The sequence below is a fragment of the Nomascus leucogenys genome, chromosome 5, assembly GCF_006542625.1.
Source record: "Nomascus leucogenys isolate Asia chromosome 5, Asia_NLE_v1, whole genome shotgun sequence".
Classification (NCBI taxonomy): Eukaryota; Metazoa; Chordata; class Mammalia; order Primates; family Hylobatidae; genus Nomascus; species Nomascus leucogenys.
Window position 1 is genome coordinate 64291953 of NC_044385.1, and position 20017 is coordinate 64311969.

The following is a 20017-nucleotide window of genomic DNA, read 5'->3' on the forward strand; positions in this document are numbered from 1 at the left end:
CTTGTGTACTAATGAAGACGTTTCTTTTCTAGGATTTGTGTGCACTTGGTTTGAGATGCACTGATGTATTCTGTAGTTTTGAGAAATTTTACCTTTTCAAAGTATCTGACACCTCATGCAGCACAAAATGTGACAGCTGTTTTGCATACTATACCCAGCTCTAGAAAGTTAATCTCAGGCTTTGGTTCTCAAGCCTGGGCCCTAGACCAGCATCATCATCATCTGGGAGCTTCAGAATGCACATTATCAAGCCACACCCTCAGCCTATGCAATAGAAATTTTGAGGATGGAAACTAGAGAATAATTTTATAGTCTATGGAGATTTTATTGAAATTAAACTTTCAAATTGCTGTATTAGGTAGGTATCTGAAAATCCAAAGAACGAATCTCATATATGGGTAAGGAAATATATGGGAAAGGAAAAAAAATTGTGTACATAAGCTATCTGTGGCATAGAACAAGGCTGTGGCATTCTGTGGCCTTCAGAGAAGGGGAGAGAGATTCTATAAGCTTATCAGGTAGATTTGTCATTGGAACTTTAGGATTTTTAAATTTTGGTTAAAATATGTGAATACTGTTACTTCAGTTAAAGTAACTCCTTTTATAGATTTTACTTTCTAACAAAGTCAGTGAAAAGAAACCGAGGTTCACTCCAGAAACATGTAAAGAAAGCAAAATTATTAAAATGCCAAATATTTAATTCTTGTGACATTGAATCTGCTTTTATTATAAAGAGTTAAGAAATTGCCATTTCCATGACAGTTTCCTCCAACAATCTTAATATTGAACCTTGAATTTAGGTCTGCTGGTCAGTGATTCTAGTCTAGCAAATTACTTTAGGACGGAAAGCTCTTGTTTCTTTAGAAAAATATACTGTGGAGATTAGATCCTGTTTACTAGTGAAGACTCTGTCTCTTTTCCAGGTCAAAACATCTTGTGGGAAATATCCTGTTCGTGATCTGGGAGAAACAAGACAGAAAACAAATCTTACTTCATTTATGAATTCCTTACTCCATACAAGCAGTTTATGGATGTCTGGGCAATCACAGCACTTTCCATTTAAAAACATGCTACAGGGGCACATTTTCTGTGGTTAAAAATGATCTCCAGAATAAGGGTAAACTGCTGTTTTCCTTTGTATCGAGGGTTTTGGCTTTTTAATTGTAAATTAAATCAAGATGTTACCTACTCCTTGGTGTGGTGGTCTTGCTGGTTCATGTTGGGAAGTAGTATGGCAACAATGCACAAATTCAGAAAAGCCAACAAATCCCTCCTTTTCAACGCTCTGTGCCTGGGAACCATTAGAGGAGTTTTAAAAACCATCCCTCATAGCCCACAATTTTGGGTCAACTCTCAAAATTGGGAATAAGAAAACTGGCATTGTTGGGAGAAAAATCGTTTTTACTGAAGCATGAACTGGCTCAGGCAAGCAAATAGCGGGAGTCGGCACAGGAAGGAGGAGTGTGTGCTGCGGGGATGCGTGGTGGCCTCACCTTCAAAACTGGTGCCAGGCGGACAGATGAGTCCTTGATCTTGTTTCCATTTGACTGAATTGTGAACCTTCATTGTCTTCACAGTCATTTTTTTTTTTTTGAGAGGGAGTCTTGCTCTGTCGCCCAGGCTGGAGTGCAGTGGCGCAATCTTGGCTCACTGCAAGCTCCGCCTCCCGGGTTCACGCCATTCTCCTGCTTCAGCCTCTCCGCGTAGCTGGGACTACAGGCGGCTGCCGCCACGCCTGGCTAATTTTTTGTATTTTTTAGTAGAGACGGGGTTTCACTGTGGTCTCGATCTCCTGACCTCGTGATCTGCCCGCCTCGGCCTCCCAAAGAAGTGCTGGGATTACAAGTGTGAGCCACCGCGCCCGGCCGTCTTCACAGTCTTGCCACTTTCCTAGTGAGGCTTTTCCGAACCTGCAAGGAGACGTCTAGAAATCCCAGCTTTGCTGTGTAAGGACCATTAGCTGCAAGTCAGTGGAAGTCTATAGAAAGCAGTGTGGATTCCATAGTGGTCTTGACTTAGCAAGGATTTGGGACAAGTCTAAAACTTCAGACTTAAAGCTTGGAAACATGTTAACTGCATGAAATATTAAACATTTCGAACTTCTTTAGCCTTTGTCATTTCGTGACCCAGGTTTTTCATAGTCTGTTGCATGTCTCCTGCTTTTCCTTGTTTTGCTCATCATCCTCCTTGAGCTCCGCTGTTTTCATTCTGGGCATCCAATCCAGCCTTTCATGGTGTGTGCTTCATCGGGCCCCTGGTTCACATGCTGAGTGTCTTATAAGCCTGGCCAGCACTAGTATGTCCTCATTAACAGTCGGCTTCGTTTGGGAGGGTGCTTCACTTTCAAAGCTACCCAGTATAATGCATACAATGCAGTACAAGCGGAACTCAGAAGTAGCACCTGAGCTTCAAATAGACTCTCCTGATCATTCTACTGAATAAAATTCTCCACATTTAAGAATACAGGATTGACTTGCGAGGATAGTGTGTAAAAATGGAATAGTTTTTCTATTTCTGGACTGAAACCAAACTCCTCATATCTAACTGTAGTTATTCAACATTATCAGAATCCCTGTTTTGGCAGAACAGACAAAAGAACGTGTAATGTACTTTCTACTACAGCCATTACAGCAAACTAGATCTGAGTGCTGCTGCTAGTTAATTGAATAGCCAAGTTATGTTGTCCTTACCCAAGTAGACAGTGGAAAGGAATAATGGCAGAGGACATGATGCGAGTCTGGTCACAGCCATGCATCCCATCTGTGGTGATCTTAGTCCTGAGATCACCTATGTCCTAGGCCATGAACTGAATCATGTACTAGTACCGTATCTGACTTCATAGCTTTCCAGGGGAAAAGACTAGGAGATCCGGACATGACTAGGCCTATGTCCTCAGTCACATAAGCTGTGCTGCATACGCTTTAACTGCACTACACGAGGTTGCCCTGGGCCTTGACCTGTAGTTCTAAACGTTGTAATAAACCTTTTAGTAAGGTGCTGCCTGAGAACTGCTTTGTTTTCCAGAGGGATCATTGCTCAGGCTTTTTTTCCCCCGATAATTTGAACTGTTTGACGATTCCTATTTGGTTTGTATCTTAGACAGCCCTGCCTTCCTGATAAACAGCAGGTCACCTTCTCACGTGTTCCTCTCAGGCTGTTCATTCACATCTGTAGTTGGACTCACTCCTACTGTCTTCTTTACTGCTCCTGATCTGCACTGCTGCTAACTCATATCTCCCTTTTCCCCCAGAAAGCTATGAAATCAGATATACTACATGATTCAATTTAGTTTAAAAAGTCCAATCTTGGCCCTCATTTAGCTAGAAAACCACAAGTATCTACTATCTTTTAAAGTTTTGAGACTTGAAATATAAAAGGAAAGAGACCAACATCATAGTGTTTTATTGACAAAACCATAGGAAAATGCAGTTTTAGGATATAAAGTAAAAGTGGTTCTCTGAAATATCTACACAAACGTGAATTCTGAAAAGTTTTCATTAAAATCGTATTTCATACAATTATAAACTAATGAGGAACAAAACAATTTTCAACTTCTCCATAGTCCAGGCTGAGCTTGATTTATGCTTTGCCATACAGAAGCAGGAACTCTTCCCAGACAGGGTGGTCGCTCCTACACAGCTGACAGCCAGGCTTGGCTGTTACCTAAGCCCCATCTTCCCAGTCGGTGTTCAAAACAAGAGCACAAGGTCTGGCTTTTCAAAAAAACCGTACAGATTCCAAGAAACTTTTTTTTTTTTTTTTTTTGAGACAAGGTCTCATTCTGTCACCCAGGCTGGAGTGCAGTAGCCTTTCAGGGCTCACTGCAGCCTTGACCTCCCTGGCTCAAGCAATCCTTTCACCTCAGCCTCCTGAGTATCTGGGACTACAGGCGTGTTCCACCCCGTGTTACCCAGGCTGGTCTCAAACTCCTGGACTTAAGCAATCCTCCAGCCTCAGCCTCCAAAGCGCTGGGATTATAGGTGTGAGCCACCACACCCTGCTAAAAGTTCACATTTAATATTCTCTTTTAGGTCTCATAGTGGTCTGGTTTACATTCTTACTACATCTTAGATTCTCTTGTTAACCCTTTGAAAAGATAAGTGACTACAGCACATTTACAAAGTGTCTGCCATCTCCACCTTTTGTGCTTGGGGAATGTGTGGCAACTGTCTACTAGAAAAAGATTGGGCCTCCCAACCCTTTCAAGGACAGCAAACCCACACTTTATTTGGTGCTTGGGTAACTTGAATATAACATGGCTCCCTTGCTGTAAGCAAATGTTTTAGAGCTGAATTTTTCCCTTTTTTTGAGCACAGACGTTCACCAGGGCTAGTAGAAAATTTCAAGTTAAGAAAATAACTCTTGCTGGGTGCAGTGGCTCATGCCTGTAATCCAAGCACTTTGGGAGGCCAAGGCGGGCGGATCACCTGAGGTCAGGAGTTCGAGACCAGCCTGACCAACATGGATAAGCCCCGTCTCTACTAAAAATACAAAATTAGCTGGGTGCGGTGGCGGGTGCCTGTAATCCCAGCTACTCAGGAGGCTGAGGCAGGAGAATCACTTGAACCCAGGAGGCAGAGCTTGCAGTGAGCCAAGACTGCGCCATTGCACTTCAGCCTGGGCAGCAAGAGTGAAACTCCGTCTCCAGAAAAAAGAAAGTCTTTAATTTTCTTAAATAATCTTTGTATGTACTATCCACATTGTGGAAAAACTGAAATACGCAGTCTGGACACTGCACTGAGATTCCAGCATACTGGCACAGACACAGCTATGTCGCATCTTACAGACTACAACAGACGACAGGCTTAACTGCAAGAGGTTTACAGACAAAACTTTACATAGGTGTGCTAGAAGAATTCCAAACTGCTGTCAAAGAGTATAGGAATCAGTCTGAAGAGAACTCCGCCCAGTCCCTTCTGTTTGGTCACTGCAGCTGCACTCTGTATGCACCTATTAGCAACTTAACCTGTTGAAAGAAAAGAATGCAGGTGTCAATACAGATCCAGATTTCCCCTTTCTTACAAGAAAAGAACCACACATGGCCAAGATTTGCTTCTATTATTTGGCAATATTTTCAAGTTGCTTATCAATTTACATTGTTAGATCATTGCCATTTTAATTCAAGAAATAATTCCAAGTGCTTATAATTTTATATTACTGTTTTATTAGAGAGACTATTTTGTCCAGCCTCCTTTCATACAAGAGAGGATAGGGACTGGCCTGAAGACATACATTTGGCAGTTCCATACCAAGGCCTAGATCGTGATTCAGATGGCGCCATCCTCTAGAGGCGTTTTTCTCAGCTGCAACCTAGTCCTTTTCCTGCCGCATTACTATGTCTAACACACCGTAGACAGAGAGAGGGTGCACCTAGCATCACTACCCTAGGGAGTGCCTGTCTCTAGGACAGGTACACCAGGATTCTTGGAATTTTTTTTCTAATTTTGATAATCTGGAGCAACAACTTGAGTAGTGACACGAAATGTGAAGAAAGGACTGTCACCTTGGCAGAGGGTGCTTCTGTCAACCTTATGAAGAGTTTATTGGGACCTGCAACAGGGCTGAATGAGTAAACAAAATGACTGTCCTACAATGGAAAGAGAAAAAAAAAGTCAGTGTTTTCAAACTTACACCAGAAACCCTTAAAACACCAATGATGTAAAAGAATCATAAATAAGTTTTATTTTTTATTTCATAAGTCAAGATGTTGTGGAGGAGGCCAAGGCGGCCAATCGCTTGAGCCCAGAAGTTTGAGACCAGCCTGGCCAACATGGTGAAACCCCGTCACTGCAAAAAATACAAAAATTAGCCGGATATGGTGGCATGCATCTGTAGTCCCAGGTAGTTAGGAGGCTGAGGCGGGAGGATTGCTTGTGCCTGGGAAGTCAAGACTCCAGTGAGCTGTGATCCGCACCACTGCACTCCAGCCTGGACAACAGAGCGAGACCCTGTCTCAAAAAAAAAAAAAAGGTGATTTATTTTTCCCTTGATTTATTAAAAACATACAAATGACAGAATCAATCTGGGAAACTGGATTAGAATGCACCCAGCAATATACAGTACAAGTGTTAAAATGTCTGTATCTAGCAAATTTTGCTTAATTCAGTCCAAGGAAATAATTCTAAAAGTGGCAAAGTAATTATGTACAAAGAATCTTTGAGATCATTAAGAATTTATATTCAGAACAATGCTGGCCCTAAGACAGTATGGTGAGCACAATTTAAGACAAAAAATAAGCAGGAAAAATTCCTACTGACAAAACTTAGGATAATTTTACTTTACGGGTATTGCCTCATTCCCAACCACTATTACTGGATCATTTTCTGAATGCTTATATTTTATAAAGACACAGGAATTTAAAATTAAGTCATCTGTGCTTTTGATCAGAAGAATGTACTTTTCGAGTAGTGAAATACAGAGTATCTTACCAGAAAAACAGGAAGCTGAAATTTATCATTCAGAACTACAGCTTGTACACTACATGGTCCACAGAGCCGAGCAATAACTTCTTTACCCAAAAAGTTTGCATGGAAGATAAACAGCAGGATGCCAGAGCCTGAAAATGGGACATGTGTGTGAATTACTTCAAATGCAACCTTCAGCCCCCAGAGGAACACTCAACACCAGATGGAAGTGGGCCCCTGAGCTGGGCCTGGTCAGACAGCCATCACCCACTCTGCCTGGAGGCTCAGAGGAGGCTGGCCCTCTCAAAGCTTGTGTCACCTGGCATTTTTCAACCACAGAACTCTTTTTACCTTTTGCCCAAGTAATCTCTACTGACAGTTCCTGGAAAAGACTTATGTATGATTTTCTATACTGAAGTTATTAAACTGGTATTTAAACATTGCTGCTGAATGTGCACATGTCCCAGGGACATTCCTGTGGTGAGCATCTTTGGGTGTGGGTCTGAGTGGTTTTCCATTTTCTTCCACATACCCTTTTGCCCCATCCAATTTTTCTGATTAATACATAACCAAAAATTGGCCAGGCATGGTGGCTCATGTCTGTAATCCCAGCACTTTGGGAGGCTGAGGCAGGCGGATCACTTGAGTCAGGAATTTGAGTCCAGCCTGGCCAACATGGCCCCATCTCTACTAAAAATACAAAAATTGGCCAGGCACGGCAGTGGGCGCCTGTAGTTCCAGCTACTCGGGAGGCTGAGGCAGAAGAATCACTTGAACCCAGAAGGCAGAGGTTGCAGTGAGCCAAGATCATGCCTTGCACTGCAGCCTGGGTGACACAGGGAGACTCCATCTCAAAACAACAACAACAAAAACCCGATAAGTTCTCTCAACACTAAGATATTACAAATGGCTCTTTCAGGGGCAGGGCTATATGTTCTTAAACACATTTTCCAGGAATGAATACAAATCATTTACAAAATGGATAATGGGTTTTTAAGCAAAAAAAGCCGGAGCCCGGCTTCCTCCCTCCGCAGACGGCACTGCCTCCAGGTCTACCTGGCGCCACGTGTAGAGAGGACCAGCCGCAGCCCTGCCTGGAGAGGGTCTGTCAAGCAGAGGCTAGACAGGAAAGTGGCTTCTCCATCTCTTTCCGCTCAGCTTTACTATGGGGCAAGACTATTTTTTTCTTTTTCAAAGGGCAAAGACTATTACAAACAACAAAATTCAGGGAAAAAACATTCTAGGGTTACAATCTTGACGCTGAATTTTAATAAAACTCATTGAGAACTAGTGTGATTATTCAGACTTAACTTCCATGCTCTATATGGGTGTAAAAACAGGGATGGGGGTGTCCCTTGGATGTCTCTTCCACCAGATGTGGCTCTACTGTTAACCAGTCTGCAGAATTATTACACATAATAGAATTTCCTTAAAAGTTTTGTTCAAAGAAAGGATTCTATCTAAAAATCTGTTAATATAGTGTCACACTTCACATAGGCAAGTGTGAAGGGAGGCATCGGCTTACCTTCTGGTATGTTCTGTGGGGGTTTGTAATTGAAATCTGTTGAAAAATCTGGACCCTCACAGAGTCGATGACATGCGATCGGAAAAACTGGTTCTAGCAGAGCAAGGCGAGCTTCAAAGTAATCCTTTATCGTCTCTTCTGCTACTCTTGAAAGTCTAAGAAAAAGAAAAATAGTACGTGTTGTTAACATTAATGTAGAAAAGAACCACAAGCCTGTCGAATACCAGTGAGGGCTTCCCAGGCCAACCTTCCAAACAAAGACCTGCAGCTCTGCCTGCCTCCGCTTTCCAGCTGTACTTCCACCCGGCACCTGACACCCATGTATCTGTCTTGTTGTCCATCTCAGTGGAATTGAAGTTCTAAAAGGGCAAGTCTCTTCCCCCGCTCACTGCCATTTCCATCTCCCCAGCCTTTAGGACAGTGCCTGGCACAAAGTCGATGCTTAATACATAGTTGTCTAATGAATCAGTGGAAAATCAGAAAGGGGAACCCCTCAGTACTGGGCAAATCAGGAAAGTGCGTCACTCTACTTGCTGGATCTATGCAAACACCCCGTGTGACCAGACGAGTCAGGACTGCAGCCATCAGCAGCACTGAGTGCAACAGGCGCGGTCCCACAGGCCCACCCGAGACCTGCTACATAAACACCGCCTTGAGTTCGCTACTGTCTGATATATGTGAGTTTCTGATATGTGTTGCCAAAAGAGTTCTTAAGTGATAGAAATACTAAATTGTGTTATAAGTATGAACCTGCAATAAAATAAAATATGATTTAGAATTTATTTGAAAAAGAATGAACTTGAATAAACTAGTAAATCTTGACAACCAACAACAGAATATTAGTGCTAAACAGAAATGCACTATCAAGACACGGAAGGAATCTCAGATGCCTATTGCTAAATGAAAGAGGCCAACCTGAAAAGACCAAATAATGTGTGATTCCACCTGTTCTGGAAAGGGCAAAATGTGAAGGAATTAAATTACTGGTGGTTGTCAGGGGCTGGAAGAGGGAGGGATGAAGAGGTGGAGAACACAGGCTGTTTAAGGCAGTGAAACTATTCTGTATGACACTGTGATGAGGGATGGATATCATGTATTTGTCCAAATTCACAGAATGTGTAACACTAGGAGTGAGCCCTAATGTCAGTGCTGCGCTCCAGGGGATTATGCCATGTCCCTGTAGGTTCCCCAGCTGTATGTCCCACTGTGGGTGACTGGGATCTCCACAGTCGGGGAGGAGGGCAGTGGGGAGGCTTGGAAATCTGTACCTTCCACTCAACTTGGCTGTGCTTAAAAGTGTTGCAAAAAATAAAGTCTATTAAAAAGAAAGACAGATGTTTAAAGTTTCTTTCTTTTTTTGGTGGCGGGGGGCGGAAACAGTCTTGCTCTGTCACCCAGGCTGGAGTGCAATGGGGCGATCTCAGGTCACTGCAACCTCCGCCTCCCGGGTTCAAGCGATTCTCCTGCCTCAGCCTCCTGAGTAGCTGGGATTACAGGCGCCCACCACCATGCCTGGCTAATTTTTGTATTTTTAGTAGAGACGAGGTTTCACCACGTTGGCCAGGCTGGTCTCAAACTCCTGACCTTAAGTGATCCACCCGCCTTGGCATCCCAAAGTACTAAGATTACAAGCGAGAGTCACTGCGCCCGGCCAAGTTTAAATGTTTTTAAGAAAACCTTTGCTAACCAAATTAAGAGCATACTTAATATTTAAGGAAAATACTCCCGGATAGGCCAGTGTTAAGTCTGACATTTTCTGAGAATTAAATAATTTGCAGAAAAATAATTCATATGCCATTTATTAAATCTGTGATCTGCTGGAAACAAAACCATCAGGACTTGTGCTGGATGTTTTTCTGAGCAGTTACACACAGGCCACTCCAATTATAATGTGTCTACATAAACAGATGTATGATATGGGACTTATCCATGGCACAGTTGCTTCCCACTTACGTCTCTAAATGGTTCTTCAGCAAGTCGTACACAAGCACGTTGTTAGACTGCTTTGCAAAGTGCAGGGCACTATTCTGGTGCTTTGACAAAATATTGCAGTCAGCTCCACATTCAATTACGAGTCGTACGATGTCTGAATTTCCTCTTTTACAGGCCTATGTCAGGTAAAAAGGAGTGACAATTACTTGGCTGTAAACTGTGGCATGGGTGCTGGTCCCTTCTCCATACATGCCTGGGGGTTCTGTAAAGAGAGGGCACAGGCCAGGGAAGAAGGAGAGAGAACTTTTGGGGCCCGTCAGGCCATAGCATTAGGAGTCACACAGCATTGCTTAAATGCAAGTGGGGAGTATCTTTGACTCAGGGGCCACCATAAAAATCCGTGTGCTACGTTCAGTTAATATCTTCACTGAGTTTTCAGGAAATGGGCAACGTCAAAAAGGATGCTTCAGTCCCAAGACAGAACAGACACCAGGCCTTGCTAAGCAGTCCCCTGCTGCCCTCTGTCCATGCCACGCTGTCCCCCGTGAGCCAGCCCCTCAGCAGAGGCACAGAGATACTCAAGCCTGGCCTTCACTGTAGACAGCTTTGTCTCAGGAATCTCAAAAACACCTCTCAGGACCACAAAATAACCTCGAAATGTCCCCAGCTGCTGCTTTAAAGGAGACAACCCAAGCACAGATACGAACCTGAATCTGCAAATCTACGATGGAGCTGTAGCACAGTTGACAGACTGTTTCCTTGTCTCTGTCACTTATTAGCCATGTGACTTCAGATAAGTCCCTTAATTCTTCTGAGTCACATGTTTCCATTTGTGAAAAGGGGATAAGGGTGCCTGTGCCTCCCTACCCTGTGAGGCAGATGCTGGGGCAGCAGCGTCACTTCGCAGAGCAGCCTCCAGGAGCAGTGGCACTCCCACAGCCCTAGGAGGAGCCACCACCCTACTCCGACAACGGTATCAGCCAGCACTTCTGGCAGGGGGAACTCTGCCATCAGCGGCGCCTGGCCAATGCCTGAGACCTTTCTGGTTGTTACCCTGGGCGTCCAGTGCAGAGGTTAGGGACGCCGTCCAGGACAGGCTCGGGACAGAGTGAGTGGCCCACACTGCAGCCACGGGGAGGGTGAGAGGCCCTTCTGGGACCAACGGAACCTGCAGTGACAGGCGAGGGCAGTCCCTCTGCACCTGCCCACTCTGGTAAGGACCAAGTTATACACTTTCTCCTCAGATGAAAAGGTTTTTAATTTTTGAAAATCACTATGTTTACGTCTTCTCATTCTAAAACTCAAAAAACCTTCAACATGCTAAATTCTGAAAGCAATTAAAATACAGCTTTTCAGGAACAAATACTTAAATAAACCTCCTGGCAGATAAAGGCGGTCTATTGAATTCAGACCCAGTGAAATAACTGCTACATGTCCGCTCAGGGAAGAAAGGCCACACCCTCCCCAACCCACTTCCAGAGCCATCTCCCCTCTGCACCCCACTCCTCAACTCAACGCATGTACCTCAGCAAGGCACACAGCCCTGAGGGGCGCTCCCACCTACCTTCTGCCTGCTGTGTGGGGGAGGTGCTGTCAGCCCGCGGACCACTTCCTCTTCCTCCTCTGCTTCTCCCCACGCAGCCTCTTTCCATCTATGGCCCTTTTCTCCTTTCCAATTCCCCATGGATGACCCCACTCTCAACCTATGGCTATGGTCACTGTTGCAGAGCTGGACAGCAACAAACCTGAATCTCCAGCCCACACCTCTCTCCTGAGCCTAGATGCCCCAGTGAAATGTGCAGAGGTGACATCTACACGACCCAACGCCCAACTCCCCCAGCTGTGCCACCCGTGCCCCAACTTAGGAAATGGGATGCCCAGGCGTCACCTCCAGTTACCAAGCTCTTACCAAATGGGCACCTCACCCACTCCATCCCTCCTGTCACTCCCGAGGTACAGACTTCTGTTATTTCACATCATCTAGAGACTCTCCTGACAAGTTTGCAAACTATCTTCTTCTCAATCTATGCCCCTTCTGTACTAAGAGGCATTAAAATACACAGATGAAAACCCTCTAATCCGATTCTACCCTTCTTCAGCTTCAGCCTTGCTGTGGCTCCCCAGTGCCCTCAGGACGAACTCCCTAAGGCTTGGCATGAGGGGGCTTCTGTGCCCACCCACTTCTCTCATGCTCTAGATGCACCTGCGTGGCTGCAGTTCAGGGTACACCTGGTCATCTGTCACCAAGATGATGCTTGCAGAGGCCACCTCTGCTCCACACAAGGCAACCACAAAAACAAATGAAGGGAAACAAAGACAAACCACAGGCTCCCAAACAAAATGAACATTTCCGTGAACCAAAAGGAAAGTGCTTGAGGCCAGGAGTTCAAGACAAGCCTGGGCAACACAGTGAGACCTTGTCTCTATTAAGAAAAAAAATGGCTGGGTGTGGTGGCTCGCACCTGTAGTCCCAGCTACTCGGGAGGCTGAGGTGAGAGGCACTTGAGCTCTGGAAGCCAAGGCATCAGTGAGTCGTGATGGTGCCACTGCACTCCAGCCCAGGCGACAGAAGGAGACTGTTTACGGGCCTTGTGCAGCAGAAGGACAAGGGACAGGTGGTCCAGGCCATCAGAAGAGGGTTCACAGTGAGACCTGATGCCAGGTGCCCTGCAGACCCAGGGCCTGGCTGTGCTCTTTTGCTTACTGGGGACAGAGGCTGGAATGGGCGCTGTGGGTAGGCCCCTGCTTGGCTCAATGGCTTACACGGAGCCAAGCATCCCAGGAAGGAAAGAGGACAGGTGCCCACGGGGAGCTGCGCCGGCCACCACTGGCTGGGTGTCTGGACCTGCTATATCCTAACAGCATCCTGAGCCAGGAACCCACAACTGCTGCAGAGGAACCAACCAGACCTGGCACGGCCCCCTAAGACAAATGCCAAACTGCTGACCTTTCTCTCAAAACCTGTGCAAACCACGTTCCAGAACACAGGAACAAGCCTGAGGCGACAAATTCACCAACGTAAAATGATGAACACACAGAGAGCACGAGGAGCTCTGCCCACACCAGGCCTGCACCTTCGAGGCCGGCAGCCTCCCTGCTGCTCCAGCGGTGGCTCCGGCTGACTCGACTGCCATTTAGGACACAGTGTGGCACCTGCCTCATCCACCCTAAGGACTGTCAGGGTCGCCAGGGCCCAGCTCGGAGCCCTTCCCTGTGACCTCATGGCTCCCTGTGCCTGTTCCGATCACACCACTGCCCACACTGAGCTCTCACTGCTACCCTGCCAGCCTGCTTCTCCTTCTCCCCTGCAAGCGGCTGGACTCCAGGACTGTCTTGTCCCCACTCTGTTCTCAGTCCCCAGCACAGTGCCTGGCAGTGGCAGATGCCATCACGAGCACCTGCCAACGTACTGAAGAAAGGGACGACCCACAGGAGGGATTTACCTTCATCAGTGCAGTCTCACCATTGCTTTGCTGGACATTTACAAAAGCTCCTGCTTCCAAAAGAATAGCCACTGTTGTTAAAAAGTTCTATGAAAAGAAAAAAAGGCAAATCTAATTTCCCAAATTATTTAAAAGACAGTTTTCAGATATTTTGAAATTTTTAGTCATCAGGAAAAATACCCAACAGGTTCTATCACAAGTGGTTGCAGGCTGCAGCATTCCTGTGGGGCCACGGGGGTGAGCCTTGCCCCACAGAGGCCCAAACATGGCCACTCACTGTGCTGCCAGCAACTGCTACCTGAATGGAACCACTAGCTCCAACCTAAGAACCTCTGCATATAAATCCTTTAAAAAGATAATATATGGAAACATTTCAATTAAATTATTAACCAAAAGGAATACAAATACCATTCGAAAAAATTTTAAATTATCTAAGATTAAAATTAATATTAGTACTTTAATCAGAGTATTTTAATATAAATTACTTCCAACGAGATAAATCACACTTTGAAATGTGATTACAATGTACTACTGATGATAAATCCATTCATTACATGTCATAGATCAACTGAAACATGAAATTAAAAAGTTACTCCAGCTGGGTGCAGTGGCTCATGCCTGTAATCCCAGAACTTTAAACGAGGCAGGAGGATCACTTAAGCCCAGGCTGGGCAACACAGTGAGACCATGTCTCTACAAAAATTTTTAAAATTAGCCAGGTGTGGTGGTACACACTTAGTCCCAGCTACTTGGGAGGCTGAGGCGAGAGGATTGCTTGAGTCCAGGAGTTTGAAGCTACAGTGAGTTATGATGGTGCCACTGCACTCCCACCTGTGTGACAGAGTGAGACCTTATTTCTAAAAATAAATTTTTAAAAAGCTATGGGACTGTGTGACAGCCGGGCGCGATGGCTCACGCCTGTAATCCCAGCATTTTGGGAGGCTAAGGCAGGCGGATCACGAGGTCAGGAGATGGAGACCATCCTGGCTAACATGGTGAAACCCCATCTCTACTAAAAATACAAAGAAATTAGCTGGGTGTGGTGGCAGGTGCCTGTAGTCCCAGCTACTCAGGAGGCTGAGGCAGGAGTGAACCCGGGAGGTGGCGCTTGCAGTGAGCCGAGATCATGCCACTGCACTCCAGCCTGGGCGACAGAGCGAGACTCCGTCTTAAAAAAAAAAAAAAAAAAAAAAGGCGACGTGACCATGTGACTGCTATGTTTCACTACCAAAGAGACCCTCTCAGTCCATCGGCAGGAATACCACGAAAGCTCTGAAACTGATGCATGAGAAGCCACAAACCTTCTCTGCAGCATGAATGAGGGCAGTGGTCCCGTTCTTCTGCCGACCGTTCACTTTTGCGCCTTTTGTGATGAGGAGTCGCAGGAGGTCGTCCTGCCCTCCCGCAGCGGCAAGCATCACCAGTGTCATTCCACTGGAATCCTGTGTTGGTTTTGTTAAATAAAAAACGTGTTAATCTTTAGTCAGAACAATTTCAGAACCAAGTCTTCTCACTCAAGATGTTTCAATGTGAAATCACTAATGGGCACTGATTTAGGCATCTACTTAGGATTTTCACTAAAATATCCCAACCATCAGAAACGACTAGTTTTTAGAGTATCTTTTCACATATGAATGTTTGCATAAAATTTTACAACTTTCCTCTATAGGCCTACCTTGTTTCACTGAGCTTTGCTTTACTGTACTTCACAGGGACCGTGTGTTTTACAAAAGGAAGGTTTGTGGCAACCCTGCCACAAGCACGTTTATTCACATCATTACCCCAAAGGATGTGCTCATTTTGTGTTGTTGCGTCAGCATTTTTTAGCAATAAAGTGTTGTAAATTAAGATATATAGGTTTTTTAAAAGATGTAATGCTATTCACATTTAGACTACAGTATAGTGTAAACCTAAATTTTATATGCATCAGGAAACCAACAAATTTGTGTGACTCGCTTTATTCCAACAGCCTGGAACCAAACCCACAATATCTCCAAGGAATGCTTCAATTTTTTTTGTTGGTGTTGTTTTTCTTTCTTTCTTTTTTATTGAGACAGGGTGTTGCTATGTCAGCCCAGGCTGGTCTCAAACTCCTGGGCGCAAGCACTCCTCTTGCCTCAGCCTCGAGTAGCTGGGATTACAGGTGCACGCCACCACGCCCAGCTCTCATTTTTGTATCTTCTTTGTTTTTGTTTTGTGTATTAAATCCTAAAGGCACATGAAAAGTTTGCACCATATAAAATGAACAGTGAATTTTTGGGGGGCATACGATCAAATTTTCTACCTAGAAAATCCAAAACAAGTAACTTAAAAACTATAAGAATTTCATTAAATGACTGGAGTCACACACACACATGTACAAAGACATCCATAGCTTTACCATCGACAAGCAATAACCAGTTAGAAAACAAAATGTAAATGAAAAAAGACTCTAATGACCATTATAAAACATATAGGCATACATCTATAGGAAATGTGCAACGTCTGTATGAATGAAAAAACCCATAGAACTTTGCTTAAGGATATAAGTGAAGAGCTGAGTGAATGTAGAATTACCATGTTCCTAGACAGAAGATGCAAAATGTAAATAAAAATGTCAATTCTCAATCTATATTATTTTATGCAATTTGAATCAAAATCCCAGTAATTTTGTGAATTGTAATCCCAAAGGATTAAACCTAAAAATTCCACAGCTAAGCTAAAAAACTAAAGAAAATATAAAAATATTTTCTAAGCAAGATACCCAAAAGCCATACATGTAAAACATCGACAGATATGATTGCCTAAAACTAAAAATCTTCAAGCAATACAAGACTCAAACACAAACCTACAATCTAGGGAGAAAGGGTCAATATGCTTCCATTAAAAAATCCATACACGGCTGGGCGCGGTGGCTCACGCCTGTAATCCCAGCACTTTGGGAGGTGGAGGTGGGTGGATCATGAGATCAGGAGATCGAGACTATAAAAAATTAGCCGGGCGAGGTGGCAGGCGACTGTAGTCCAGCTACTCGGGAGGCTGAGGCAGCAGAATGGCGTGAACCCGGGAGGTGGAGGTTGCAGTGAGCTGAGATCGCACTACTGCACTCCAGCCTGGGCAACAGAGTGACACTCTGTCTCAAAAAAAATCCACACATATCAGTATGAAAAATCCCCAGCTACAACAGGAGAGATGGACCGTTGCTGTAAATGGGACAACCATCAAAGAAACGCAAATGGCCACAGGAAAATGGTCTCACTCTATGCTCTCAGAGTGGCAGAGGGTAAACCACATACAAAACAGGTAGACCATAACCAAACCAAATCATCACCTTTAGGGGGCAGGGGGTTGGAATTAAAGGGACCATAATTGTACATTTATAGGGTTCTACGATTTTTTTATTTTACAAAGTGAACGTGCATTACTTTTTTTTTTTGAGATGGAGTCTTGCTCTGTCGCCCAGGCTGGGGTGCAGTGGTGTGATCTCCACTTACCACAGCCTTGACCTCCCAGGCTGAGGTGATCCTCTCACCTCAGCCACCCAAGTAACTGGGACCAAAGGTGTACACCACCATGTCCAGCTAATTTTTGTATTTTTTGTAGAGCTGGGGTTTCACCATGGAGCCCAGGCTGGTCTTGAATTCCTGGGCTCAAGCAATCCTCCTGCCTCGGCCTCCCAAAGTGCTGGGATTACAGGTGTGCACCACCATGCACAGCCTTTTGTAATTAAAATAAATGAAAAGTTAAACTGAATTCTTTCAAGTGTTACTTTCCATTTTCCTTTCATGAGATTTTTCAACAACATATTACCTCTTGGTCCAGGTTATATTCTTCATTTGAATTAAGTGCAACTTTTACAGTAATATAATCCCCATTTTTCACAGCATCCCTTAACACATCTAAAATGAAAGAAAAAATAAGTTAGATTTTATAAATCTAGATTTGTGAAAGGGATTTCAATATTTCCAAAACTACTCACTACTTGGAATTGCATCTGTTGCAGCAAAATTCTCATCTTTCCCATCAAGGTGCTTTTGGAAATCTTCTAACTTCATCCATTCCAACTGCAGGTCCATGCCCAAACTCAGAATCTGCTGCCTGCCATCTGGAACACACAATGGCCTTGTTAACATACATTTGTTTGAAGTATAAAAAACCTACAATGTTGTTTATGGAATTTGTGGTGTCTTAACCAAAGCTTTATGTACACTTTTAACACAAGTCATTGTATAATGGGGTCTTTTAATTGATAAAATCCCCAATTTTCTTTGGGAAGTAATATGAACGATCCACATTTAGAAGCCATGGTACTCTGCAGGCATAAAGATAAACAGGTAACCTGTCATTGTGAAATAGCGAAGGAGGAATTTTAAGACTAAGTAGCTCAAAGGAAGGAGGGATCAGGGATCTGGTAAGAGGAAATGCAATTCTAATGTGACTTTTCTCCCTTACACCATTCTTCTTGGACATACGCTGCTTCCAACCATGTACAGATAAAGCCATTCTCAGCGTGTGAGCTATCCCAGCATGTGAGTCAAAGGCACTGCTTATGGATCCTTCCAGACTCCCTCAGGCCCCTACGTCTGGAAGCCTCCTGCTCCCACAGAGCCCTGGCCCACACCCAACCCCCTGTGAGGTATTGCTAGAGTCTTCCCCGACAGGACCTACAGGCATGGGAACACCGAGGACGCATGTGTTCAGCCTTTATCACCACTGCAATCAATCACAGACTTCAGTGCAGCTCATTTGGGAGTAATTCACAATGGTTATGTGCTTTTTTTACAAGTGAAAAACAGAACTACTTGATGGTAGAGTTAAAGGATTTTCACCTGAAACCAATTCCTCAAACTATACAGATGATGTTAGGCAGATGGCCTTGCCACAGAAATAAAGTTTGTAAAACATATGCAATAAATGAAGAACTTTTCCAAAGCCCTCAACTCAAACTAACACTTCTGCTACCTCTGAGAGCTGACAGCAGAGAAAAAGCACAGCCTCTGGGCTGTCCATCCTGGTGCAGCATCCCAGGTCTATCAGCAATGGTAATAGTGAAAGCCACTAGCAATCTAAGACATGTTAACTTACTTACATGAATGGATTTATTTCCTCCATACACACTAACCTGTAAGGGGAGACATGTTACAGATGAGAGAGGCTGGGAGAGACTCCAGGGTTTGCTCAGAGACACACACCAGTGAGTGGCAGAGCCAGTCTTCTTACTCAGGTGTCTGAGTCCCCCATGAAGCCCCCACCCACTATGCTCCATGACCCATCGCACCACTGAGGAAGCAATGTGGGAAGATTGTGGAAGCAGAACAGATGAGGTCTTTATGAACTGAGATAATACCACCAAACTCACAGGACTGCTGTAAGAACAGAGAGCATGCCTAGACCAGAACCATTGCAAAGGCTGAGCTGCAGCTCAGATTGTGGTCACTAACAAAGCAAACTGGTTCAAAACCCATGTTCATTCCTGACAAGTGTGGGTCTTGCCTCTGGACCTGATATGCTTAATTTTCTTTTTTTTTTTTGAGACGGAGTCTTGCTCTGTCCCCAGGCTGGGGTGCAGTGGCACGATCTCGGCTCACTGCAAGCTCTGCCTCCCAGGTTCAAGTGATTCTCCTGCCTCAGCCTCTGAGTAGCTGGGACTACAGGTGCCTGCCACCATGCCCGGCTAATTTTTGTATTTTTAGTAGAGATGGGGTTTCACCATGTTGGCCAGGATGGTCTCGATCTTCTGACCTCGTGATCCGCCCGTCTTGGCCTCCCAAAGTGCTGGGATTATAGGCGTAAGCCACCGTGCCCGGCCTTCTCTATTTTTAAAAAGAAACTCGATATACATATAATAAGGAATGCATGTCACGAAGTGAAACAATGAAGTGTGCTCTGTGGTCACAAGAACTGCTTGGGGGCACATGCCTGTGCCTCCCACAGCTGTCCCCTGCATGGTGTCATTTACATCTGCAGTCCGCGTCTCTCATGCTCTTCTTCAACATAGCTTTGCCATAAATACACATATCCCTAAGAAATACACAGTTGATTTGCTTGCTAATGAGCTTTATATAAATTGCAGGAGTTCTTTATATTCTGGGTAGTGATCCTTTGTCTTTTCACCCTAATGATAGCTTTGTTAAATGGAACTTATTTTGTTCAGTCAACTTTATCATTTTATTCCTTTATGGAACATTTTGTCTTAAGAAGTCTTTCCCTACCCTCAAGGTCATAAAGATATTAGCCTTAATCTCCAAATACCTAGAATCTAAATACCCTCCTAATAGAACCTCACTCCATCAGGATTTGACTCTCAGGTATGAGGCTTCTGCTACATGAATAATCGTCTGTTCTGACACCAGTGAGAAGAGGCATCCTCCCCATGTGCACCCATGATGCCCCGTCCTCTGTCCTCTATCAGAGCTGCACCGCCAGACTGAGGTCTCTAGCCTGCTGTGCTGGTTCACCTACCCTCCTGTGCCAAGTAAATGCTATAATGAATCACCAGGCTGATAGAGCAGGTTTTAATTACTTACTGGGACAACTGGCTTTGGCTCTTCTTGAGTCTTCCACATGAACTAGAATGAGCATTTGTAAATTCCACGAAAAACTGTGTTGAGATTTTGATTAGAACTGCAGTGATGCTATAGACCGGTTTGGAGAAAATGACAAATTTCTAAATTTTTTTTTTTCTTCTGAAACAGAGTCTCACTCCGTCACCCAGGCTGGAGTGCAGTGGCACA

At 44.5% G+C, this 20017-nt stretch overlaps 2 protein-coding genes across 3 annotated transcripts in view; one reads left to right on the forward strand and one right to left on the reverse strand.

The window, feature by feature from the left end:
• PSPC1 (paraspeckle component 1) overlaps positions 1-1188 on the forward strand; it is a 152929-nt gene extending 151741 nt beyond the window's left edge. For both annotated transcript variants that reach the window (XR_004030136.1, XR_004030137.1), the window contains one exon: positions 924-1188. The gene's annotated coding sequence lies outside the window, so the exon portion shown is untranslated. The remainder of the gene's footprint in view (positions 1-923) is intronic.
• Positions 1189-3386: 2198 nt separating this feature from the next.
• MPHOSPH8 (M-phase phosphoprotein 8) overlaps positions 3387-20017 on the reverse strand; it is a 40093-nt gene continuing 23462 nt past the window's right edge. The window contains exons 6-14 of the mRNA XM_003279149.4: positions 17263-17388; positions 17094-17182; positions 14606-14746; positions 13305-13391; positions 9883-10037; positions 7930-8084; positions 6429-6556; positions 5504-5587; positions 3387-4966 (exon numbers count right to left, since the gene is read on the reverse strand). Of these exons, the coding sequence (XP_003279197.2) occupies positions 4925-4966; positions 5504-5587; positions 6429-6556; positions 7930-8084; positions 9883-10037; positions 13305-13391; positions 14606-14746; positions 17094-17182; positions 17263-17388 (1007 nt within the window). The 3' untranslated portion in view covers positions 3387-4924. The remainder of the gene's footprint in view (positions 4967-5503; positions 5588-6428; positions 6557-7929; positions 8085-9882; positions 10038-13304; positions 13392-14605; positions 14747-17093; positions 17183-17262; positions 17389-20017) is intronic.